Source organism: Ischnura elegans, chromosome 4 (genome assembly GCF_921293095.1).
Source record: "Ischnura elegans chromosome 4, ioIscEleg1.1, whole genome shotgun sequence".
Classification (NCBI taxonomy): domain Eukaryota; kingdom Metazoa; phylum Arthropoda; class Insecta; order Odonata; family Coenagrionidae; genus Ischnura; species Ischnura elegans.
In genome coordinates this window covers 12975629-12986790 of record NC_060249.1, presented here as the reverse complement: position 1 = coordinate 12986790, position 11162 = coordinate 12975629, and the positions used below count along the sequence as shown (strand labels likewise).

The following is an 11162-nucleotide window of genomic DNA, read 5'->3' as shown; positions in this document are numbered from 1 at the left end:
TCCTCTGTCCCTGGATTTTGGGAGAGCAGAAGAGTATGGCAAGCCTCACACTTAGTGAGCCTCATAGCTTTCCTGGCAACATAACCAGAAAAGTATGAGAGTACAAACGACGGAGTGGTCAAACGGCAGTATGTGTGATCAGCGGCTGAGCTGGAGGATGAATACAAGCTTCCAGGAGGGATCCCTTTCTCTACTATTGACTCCAAAAGGACCTGGAACTGGTCAGAGCGGTTCTCTGGCATTCCAACTTCATGAGCACCCATAAGAGTGGTGAGCACTTCAGCACCAGACACTGAACTCCCAGCTGGTGGCTTCACCAGAGAGTAGGTGCTCATGAGCCGGAAAATATATATAAACAAATTAGAGTCTGGATGGTCATTGCAACCGCAGGCCGACCTCATCATGCCAAAGAACCTCTGAAAAGAAAATGGAAGTATTATAGAAGTTATAGAAATATTCCCCCCCACCAATATTACGACAAATTTCACACAGGACCCTTATTTCTTTGAACATGAGATACCTCCAACGCATCCTGGTTAAGCCTCGCAGTCATCAGATGTGTGAAACCACATTCCGATTCAAGAAAATTGAACAACTCCAAAGTGGCTGTAAGTGTAACTTTAAAGCCAAGGGCAGTGTTTGATGATAGAAAATTATATTTTCCATCTGCCCCAGCTTCCCACAGTTGCAAATAATCCTGGAATTCAGTGATAGCCTAACAAAGAAATAGGAATTCAAATTATGGAAGGGGTCCCTCAAAAAGCATTAAATTTTTATTCCAAAAATAATTACCCTCCACTGCACTGAATCCCTTGTCAATGCATCCTGTGGCAGCCTGGAGTTCATAGCAATAATTAAACCTTTCATACGATTAATCAATGCTATGGAGGGGTCACAATCCTCTAGATCAGAGTGGCAATTCCTGTAACACTGCATGCCAGTTGCAACGTTACGACCAAAGAACTGTAAAGTAATCAAACAAAAAGTAAATGCATTTTCAAGAAATCAAAGATGTGGCACAATAAAAGTATATCACCATTATTGGGAATGAAATTTGAAGTGTACCTGAAAGGCCTTTGCCACATTCATCTTTTGATAAGGCTTTGGACGAATGTGGTCGCTCGTTAGCTTGGGACAAGCCTTTAACTGGAATTGCTGCCATTGATCTAATGAAACAACAGCATCCCAGTGCTTAAGCTTCACCACACCATCCGGGGTCTGTAAGATAGAAATATATGTATGAAAATGGATAAAAGACAACTTAAGGTAAATTTTCTGATGAAATTGAAATTTAGAAATTCTACTAACCCATGTCTCTTCGTGAGATGTTATAAAATTCCTCATATTTTTCATGAGATGAGGAAAGTCCGACATAAACCAAAGGCGCCTAGAGGGACAGAAGGGGTGCTCACAGCTAACAGTGGAAGCATCAATGCCGAACTGCTTCCACATACTCCTATTCCACTGAGCGCCATCACAAGTGACAACATCAACATAGAAATTTGCTTGCTCAAGTAGAATAATGCACTCCATGATGAGGTGGTGTAATATATTTCCAGTGGCACAGCCTCTGCTCAGAAAGCAAGCAAGAGCCTGTACCCATCGACCTCTAAAGGGCTGGAACATCATGACAAGTGCATGATCACCAGTTTGATGTTTTTGGTGATCAGGAGTATGAGCACCCAGATCGGTGAAGCCGTTCACCCGGAGGGAGTTTTGATCGAAAGTGACACCTGATGTCAGCTTCATCTCATCCAGGAGCAAAGTTCCTAAAGAGAGTGAACCAAAAGGTCAGAGAATGAGGGCACATGGAGGGCCCTTTCAAGGATACAACACACCAGGGCCAGGACCCAGTATTTCAACCGATACGCCTGGACACCTGGGGAGGGGAATGGAATGGGAAGGTGAAAGGGAGGTGCCACCGCCACAAGGAGCCCGTCAATGGCTCCAGGAGAGGATAGGGATGGAAGGGAAGGATAGGGAATACCCCAGTCGCTATGAGAGCAACCGGGGCCCACTACTAGCGAACCCATTACTTGCTTTACCAACGAAATAGGATAATTATTCTATGAAGAGAAAAATCCGTACATCATCTCGTTGGATAACCAAAAGGTCAAAGACTTTCAGGGTTCAAGGCGAACCCTGATGAGGGTACAACGCACCGGGGCCCGGAACCAAGCCAGGGGCTTATACGCCAGGAATCCCGGGGAGGGGGAGGAGAGAGGAAGGAAAAAAGGATGGAGACGCCGTCGCGATCGGAGCCCGCCGGCGCCTCCAGGGAAAGGAAAAGGGATGGAAGGGAGGGGAAGAGGGATTTAACACTCCAGTGCTATGGAAGCAAAGGAGGCCCAATCTAGCGAAACCATGCCTGCGCAATTTCTCTACCACCAACCCGAAGAGATTTTTCTATGAGAAGAAAAATCCCAATGAGAGGGACAGTGGGAAAACCAAAAGGTCAGTGGAAAGTTTGTTTTCATATACAGAAAAACTAATGGAAAATTTATGAAATTCAAACATTACTATTACCTCTTCTGTCCTCAGCGGCCATATCCTTAGATTTCTCTTTCAGACAGTCAAAAGTAGCCTGCTGAAATCCATACGATCCTTTTATGTTCCGAATATAGCGCCTAAGTGTGTTGATGCTGGGCAGAGGAAGGATGTTGTGAGCCCTAAGATGCTCATACACTTTTGGGCCCTTCATTCGCAGCAGGAGGCACTCATAGATGAAATTCAAAGGGTAACGTCTACCCTTGGTACCCTTAACACGAGAGGCCGCAAAACAAGTCCTGACGGCATCCTGCTGAATAGAGGGCAACATCTTGATGCTCTCTTCCACGCCCTGTGGTGATGCATCAGCACACTTTCGCTGGAGATCAAGCATCTTCGACTTAACATCGTGAATCTAAAATGAAAAAGCTAAATATGAAACTGCAATACAAGGAAATCAAACCATAGACTAAATAAGGAAAGAAATCAATACCTGCATGATCAGGCGCTTATTTTTCCTTTTATTAATCTTCAAGACATGCTTAGGCTTGGAGGTTACCTTCCTCTTCCTCTCTCGGTCCCTCTGCCTTTTTCTAGCAGCCTCACACTCTGAGCACCACCTAGATACAGTGCGCCCTTTACCAGTGAAGTCACCGTTCTCAGGAAGGTAACCCAAACACACAGCATGCTCACTGAAAGACAATCCTTAGTCTTTATAAAAGCAGACAACTACATGTGTACTATTCCTCACATCTATGTGTCCAGCAAAACCAATATCAGGCAATCAAAACCACTTTTAAAACTGCCATCTCACCTTCCTCTAGGAGTTAATCCAGAGCAAATGGTAAGCCGATCCACAAGCTTAATAAGCTCACCGACCTCCTCAACACACTTCACACCATCAATCCCTATGCTGATCTCTTTGGTGTAAAGCATGACCTAGAAAATAAAGCAAGTTTGTAATCAGGCAATCACAGTAAAATAACCACTTGACCCATAAAATTTTTGGCTCTCAACAGATATTAATGCCCAAGAAAAAATTACATTTCTGTGTAAAGTATGTTGGTGACTCTTGAAAATAAAATGTAGTGCATAAATGTATATAAGGAATGGAAGCCAATGAAATAGGTAAATTGCTATCACGTGAATGACTATGCCATAAAAACATGTATAAATATTCAGACAAATATGAATGCCAATAATGAAAAAAATAGAAAGACAAATTATATTGTTCCATGTCTTACCTTGACCTTCAGATCACTCAATATTATAATAGTCCTCTCAGTAATAAATGAGTGACCTACACTCATAAATACTAGACAACTATTAACAACCGCAGTACCCCAATAGCGCCCAGGCAGAGATATTGACTCTATCCTCTCTATCAGGTAGTCCACACTGAAACTAGGTCCAGCTATTTCCTCATCCCACATCTGCGACGCAACTTCTGCCAATATACTCATATTGCCAACGCCCTCATGCTCAAGGTTGCAGGCCCCACTAGCAGCTACCTCCGCACTTGCTCCCCTCGAGGAGCCTGGACTAAACTTCAGTGTTCTCGCTTTCGGCACCTTCCATTCCTTTACCACCTTACTGAGGTACTGCGGCAAGTTGGGGAAAATGGTTGGAACTGCATCTTTTTTAATTCTTGGGGCAAGCCTCTCTAATCTGAAGACAGTGCCATCATTTAAGGTGCTCTCAAATTCTCGAATGAGATCCTCCTCCCTAAAATGCAGTTCACAAACCGTATCGGATTCCCTAAGCACCCTGTCCTGGCGAGGAATGGCTCGTCGCCACCTCTCCAGCTGGATCTTATCCTTAGAAGTATAAAATTTATTAATTAATGAAACTGGCTGAAAAAAAACTTCTAAAAACGGTGGAAAACATAAACGACTCACTTGACTCTCACTCATTGACCTCTCACTTGACTCTCACTCATTGATATCTCACTCATAAACATCTCACTTGACTCTCACTCATAGACATCTCACTTGACTCTCACTCATAGACATCTCACTTGACTCTTACTCATAGACATCTCACTTGACTCTTACTCATACACATCTCACTCATTAAATCCTCACTTGATTCACAGCATTCACTTGACTCTCACACAGTACGGAGACAAATTTAAAATTAATATAACGAATTCCAACCACAGTAAATAATGAAAATTGCTTGACGAAAATACGGTGAAAATGAAATTATCCCGAATTATCCCTTTCAACCGAAAAGCGCCATTCGCTGTGTTCCGACATTTTCCCCCACGCTGTTCCCCATGTTCTCACAATTCTTTTCTAAATATCTCCAGCCGTCCATTAATTGGGAAAGAAAACTACGAAACCACGGACATTATAAATGCAACAATAATAACTAAGATCTTACGGAACCATACCTCTACGGCAATGTAGCATTATATTATCTCGGTATTGTCAGAAAAGCATCAACTATTTAATTCCCGCAAAGATACCAACAAAAAAATCAATAAATAAATTAGGAAAGATAATTTTAACACCATCCAGTCAAGAATTCATGGCTAGTACACCACGTGGTGTGGATGAAATGGAAAATAAGTTATTCAAGGATATGAATAAAAGGAAACTTCATGTAGCACTCAGGAAATAGCGATAACCATGAACAATTAAAGTGAATAAATATCGCATGCTATGTCGCATCGACCTCTTTAATAACATAAGAAAGAGCATGAATGCTATAATTAACATGGACGCCATTGCAGATACCGCAGTACTTACAATGCCTTTCTCCTCCGCTAACTTACTCTTAGGGAATAAAACACATTTTTATCAAACGAATAAGTTCACTGAAATCTACACTCAAGAGAAAAATACCAAATGAACGATATCAGGAGCCATGAAAGTAACATTGGTAACCCACCGCATTCTGAGTACTTACCACAGCCTTGAACAGGCATTTATTTTTAATCCCCAACTCTGCGTTCTTCTTCCTGGTTGTCCTGTACCCTGTTGAACAATTGGGCACAAAACAAAACCGCGATGTACGGACCATCTTAAAAATTAAAGAGTTTTTTCAGTCGTAGGCTCCTTCCAAGCGACGTTTCTTCCTAGATTCACCGTTGAAATGAACGAGACAGCAACGCGTTGCTGGACGCGCGACAGGTTGTCAGCGCCACCGTTACAAACTAAAAAAATTGAATAACGTGGGAGGATTTTGGGACCAGCCAACCAACGGCATAGCAGCCGAGTTGGAGGGGGCCGGTATAACGTTTCTACGAAAAGGAAAAATGTTCCAATGGAGAAGAAAAATCCTACGAATTTTCTGTAGATTGTAGTTATCGCGGATGAACATACGCGGAAGAGAACCCGGAAAACTCAATTAATTCGAAACGCTGCGCAGAAGCGAGGAAATGGAAGAAGCCAAGCAACGTTTTTGCTCGAGTTGCTCTAGTGGCTGCGGTAACTTACGGTGCGGGCTCACTCTCCTCTCTCGTGGAAACCTTAAATTGTTTTGTGACGGGCGAGATTGAATAAGCTGCTCCGCTGAGCTGTAAGCATTCATTCGGTGGAAGAAATCACGTCACCAGCTCTTAGTGAGATGAATACGTGGAAACAGAGAGAGTTATTTCGGAGAAATCTTGATCTTTCTGTTATAATAATATTTTTTGCTGTCCCATTGAAAAGTTGAAAACGGTGTCTGAAACACTGTTTGAAATTTGACTATGATAATGATGGAGGAATTGCCGTCACCAGCCATTTATGGGATATTTATGGGGAAACAGAGATTTATCAATAATATTCTTTTATGCTATCATGCTGAAAAGTTGCGATGTGAAAAAAATGTGTTGTCCTGATTTCTGATACCGTGTGAGTGATGACGATTCCTATTTTGCTATTGATACAATCACGAGCATTGGTGAACAAAAAGAAACTCTCTTCTGGAAAAGGGTCAAGTTACACTTGATGAAATATGTTATGAATAAGCTACTGTTTTCCTTGTTTTAATTACAGCAGAATATTTTATAGGGAACTTCTAAAGAGGAAATCTAAGGAAGACGTCATTGGGTCTGTAGAACGCGTTTTGGTTCTACGGCACTCTTAAGGAAAACGGACTCGTGTTCAGGTCATGTCTGTAGTTACTAATTCTGTGGAATAAAATCGGACACCCTCCTTGACTATTTTTGTGTAATCTTATCCGTGGAACGTAGCGTTCGGAGTTCCTTATTTTATTTTTTTTACTGATCACGGGGTCACGTTCTATGGAATAAAATCCTACAAGACCTTGCTTGCTCATTCTATACCATCTCTTCCGTAGAACGTAAGAAATATATACAAAATATTGACTAGTTTCATTCCATTCAGTATATATTTGTATAAATATACACATATGCAACATTATTTTCCTGGAAAAAAGGAGAAAAACTAATTCCGAATGAATGAATTCCGAAGAGTGGTATTAAAATAAACTCACAAGGATATCTAGGGAACCTGCTCACGTTTCCCAAAGAAAAGTACGAGTTTTGGATATGATAATGACGCCGTCTTGAGAAAATCTAACATACTACGCTGCATACCATAAACTAATAAGTTCTTGATACTGCAACTCATCATATCGATATTATCGTATCGCATTATATGCAAGGAAATGAAAGACTTAAGTTTGAAATTGACGATGAAATTCTCCTTCCAAGAAACATCAGAATGCGCTCACTTAGTGATTTTAAGAGAATTTCGTTGTGAAATTTTGCAAACTACTGGTGATTGAAGAATTTGAATTTTAGAAAGAAAAGTTGCTATTTTATTGATAATTATCAAGCTTCAATTCTTGCATCATATCTCTTAAGAAGAGAAATTATCATTACATAGTTCTTAAACGATGCATTAATTCATGTTTTATTTTAATCCTTTCCTAAACGAATACAATTTCTGAAAGGAAAAAAATGCTAATACTGATTCGAGAATTCTTCCGATGGAATACTATGAAGTACTATTCTGATTATAATATTGTCTCAAATGAGTGAGATTGAAGGTGGCGACTCGGAACTTGGGTGAGAACATGCATACGTTAGTGATGGTTGTCTACAGTATAGGTAGTTACCCTTATATCGCAAGTTTACTTGTTAACGTAGTGGGTAGTGTGGTGTGTTTTGAAGGTATAGGTCATACTTTAACGTCTAAATCTATGCTAATTTTTTCTGCATTTCAGTTTTTTTAATTCCTTATTTTTAAATAAAAATGTTTCCCATTTTAGAATTTAAATTTAAAGTAATCGTGTTTAATGTAATTAATTTCACTGCAAAATTATGGTAAGAATTTTCTACTGAATCTTTTAAGGATTCTGTAGAACAAAATAGAAACTGCTACAGAATTCTACACTTTGCGTAAATTCCTTGAAAAAAGTTTTTCAATACTTATACGAACTTTTGTAAAAAAAAATAGTTAAGGGAATTTTTTGGAAAATGTTGTAAGAAATTTCCGCAGAATTTTCTGGAAGGGATGGAAAATAGAATGATCAGGCGGTTTTCATGTTATCTGTTTCACTAAGCTATCAATTCATGGAATAATAAGCCACATAAAAATTACACTGGGCTTCAGTTCCTTATAAGTAAACTATTCCTCATAAAACGAAGCAGGACATATTGGTTCCATTTGTAAATCAAACGGTACCAAATTATTTCTCCCTTTTAACCTATGGCTATTACGAGTAAGCATTTGATATGACACAAGTTTATAAATACACGCAGCATTAGACCTCATTAGTTGTAATATGATTTTTTTAAAGCAAAATTAAATTTTAATCAACTATGTTAGGCAAATATCCTGACCAATTCCTCCCTCATCAAGGTGAACTAACCCTCGAGACGTTATGAGAATTCAAACGGATGCTATCAATATATTTTATCTTCAGTATTGTATGTAGGAAACCAGTATAATATATTAATAAAAACATCGAATTTTTCTTTAATTACGCAGAACTCATTACCATTGATAGTAACACGCGAGTAATAAAACCAGTCGGAGTTATCTGGATAGAAAAATGTGTGGAATTAAATGAGTTTCAGTGTTGATATATTTGTACCCATGAATTCGAGAATCCTCAAAGTTATCTCGCAATCCATTGAAGATATGAGTCATATTATATTGTCAGCCTGAGAAAATTGTCACAAATTATATTTTTCGCGATAATTCAATGCCATGTTCATAGAACATGGCTCTCACGTTTGCTATCCGAAGTTCCTCCCTCTAACCGCATGTCGCGTTGTTATGGAAACGTTTTCTTTCGAAGTCCCGAGCAGTTTCTGCTTTCGTCCCATGAATAAGAAATGTGGGAAAATAGATGCAACTCTTCGAAACGATTACAAGTCTGAGCTGTTTTTTACTTCTCTATCGAATGAATCCTTTCGCTTGCGATGGTAGAAATGCTTGACCCAGTTTTTTCCACAGAAAATTGAAATTGCGTTTTGTGGGCACAAAAAGCCATTTTAAGAAATACTGCAGTCGAAGGTTCGGTCCGCGGAATTTCATCTTTGGTTGGGCACCAGATGTGTTGCCACCAACCGCGCTTTCCTGAGTTCACGAGTCATTGTCATTAGCGTCGCTGAATGCAGAGCTATCCGAATTTCACGGGGAAATAATTAATTAATAATTAACTCATTTATTGCTCTAGGAGTTTTAACTCCTTTGGAACATAGAGATTGTTAAAGAGGTGAGCAGTGCAATTAAAATAGTAAACTCGAATTAACATAGTAAAAATGGAAAAGAATAATTTATTTTTCTAACAGAAAAACGAACATTAAAAATACCAAGAAAGAAATAAAACACCCTTAAAAAAGGAAATTTAGCTTAACAAATGAACCAAGAACTAAATTATTACATCTAACACAACAATGGGTATAAACACATCAATGAGCAGATAAATTATAATTAAATTACATGATCAGTGTTCATGGGTGGCAAGAAAGTAGGTGGGTGACAATCCTTTTCTTAAATATTTCCTGTGATGCACTGTCTTTCACCTATTTCGGCAAATCGTTCCACAGCTTTGAGGCAACAACAGTAAATGATTTCTGAACTGTAGCTGTGGTGAACTATGGTGCATACAAAAAACAGGGGTCTTGTCTTGTAACAACATTAGTGTGTTTACAACTTGGGAGAAAAAGATCCTTTAAATACAGAGGGCTTCCATTTTTAAAGAGATTGAACATAAAACAAGCCATGCTATATTTTCTCCTTGATTTAAGATCAAACCAGGACAGCTTACAATAATTAGCGCTTAAGGATCGTGGGCTTTATCGTTGGATACTATTGATAAAAAATGTTTTCGAGTTTGGCACCGGCTAAGGCACCGCACTACAACTGTTTTAAAGGGGCCAAAATCCTGTGCCGATATAATGGTTACCGGGATAGAATAGTGGAAGGAGCAATAGAAATGTGCCTCGAGGAAAAAAAACCTTAATCGAGACTCTGGGCATAGCATCAGCTAAATATGGTGACCGTTTATTTATAAAATGCAACTATCACGGACTCAATTCAAATTCCAACTCCACTGAGCCAAATTGCATCGGTTGGCCTACAGTCAGTCTCAACCGTCTTTGGCTTGCTTATCCCTGTCGAAAAGGAAGCGTTCGGGGAAGTGTCCGGGTAGTGTTGCGGGAGTGTTCAGGAAGCGTTTAACGGTACGTGAACGCTTCCCGGCAGCTTCCCGAACACTTCCTCAACACTACCTGACTGTCGACCCTTCGCTTGCCGAACACTTCCTCGCCACTTCGTGGTTGAAACACTTCCCGGACGTTTCCCCGACACTCCCGGAACGCTTCCGAAGCGTGGGAAACACTTCCTCGACGCTCGCTGGACGTTTCCCCGACACTCGACCGCGACCGTTGTCGACACTCCCCGAACGCTTCCGAAACACTTCCGCGGAAGCGTTCCAAGTGGGCCATAATCTGCTTCCCGAACACTTCCGCGACACCTCCTCAACGCTACCCCAACACTTGCCCGCCACTTCCCGAACACTCCGTCCGACGCTTCCCCAACACTTCCTCAACACTTCCGTTTCGCCTGGGATACTCTGTTAATTTTATCTCTGCGGGTGAGCTGGTGTGGCCAAAGCAAGTGGATAAGAGGGGAGGGAAAGTTTCTCGACATGTGACTTTCCCTTGGCCAATTAGCAAACAGTAGGCGTGGCCTCATTGAGTCGCTCTCAGATCTCCGCCGAGTGAACATCGTGAATCTGCTCGTGGAGGAGTGTTGCCAAACCTCACGCGTTCTCCTTGTATGTGATTAAATATGCCTTCCACCAACGGTGCCTCATTCAGCGCGGTAGCTGACAATGTCATGGGGTTCTGTGAAAGGATTATCTCCAATGCCTTCCAAATGAGTAGGTTTGTCTCGGTGCCGGGCCCAAAATACCTGTGGCCACCAATGGATCACACGTTTTCAGTGAAAAAGTAGGGCGGCTATGTACATTCGACAACGTTATATTTGCTCCTCCTCTCTCTCTCTCGGTACTACCCCTCCCCTATCAGCGAAGCTATCCGAGAGTGTCCGGGCTCTCACGAAAGCTCACCCGCACACATAAAGTGAATAGACCATAGTATTAAGTACCCCGGCGTTGACCAAACTCGGCAGTCAGTCTGATAGTGGTGATGACGAGAAGGGAATTTCTCATTGGAACATCTATTGCCTTACACAGCCTTACCC

At 40.9% G+C, this 11162-nt stretch overlaps 1 protein-coding gene across 1 annotated transcript; it reads right to left on the bottom strand.

Annotated features, from left to right (window-relative positions):
• Window positions 1-2678: 2678 nt before the first annotated feature.
• Window positions 2679-3730, bottom strand: LOC124157180. Its single transcript, XM_046531711.1, has 4 exons — window positions 3302-3730; window positions 2981-3179; window positions 2718-2902; window positions 2679-2685 (listed from the first exon to the last, which is right to left on the bottom strand). Exons 1-4 carry the CDS (start codon window positions 3421-3423, stop codon window positions 2679-2681), a joined length of 513 nt encoding a protein of 170 aa, XP_046387667.1. The 5' UTR covers window positions 3424-3730.
• Window positions 3731-11162: the final 7432 nt, after the last annotated feature.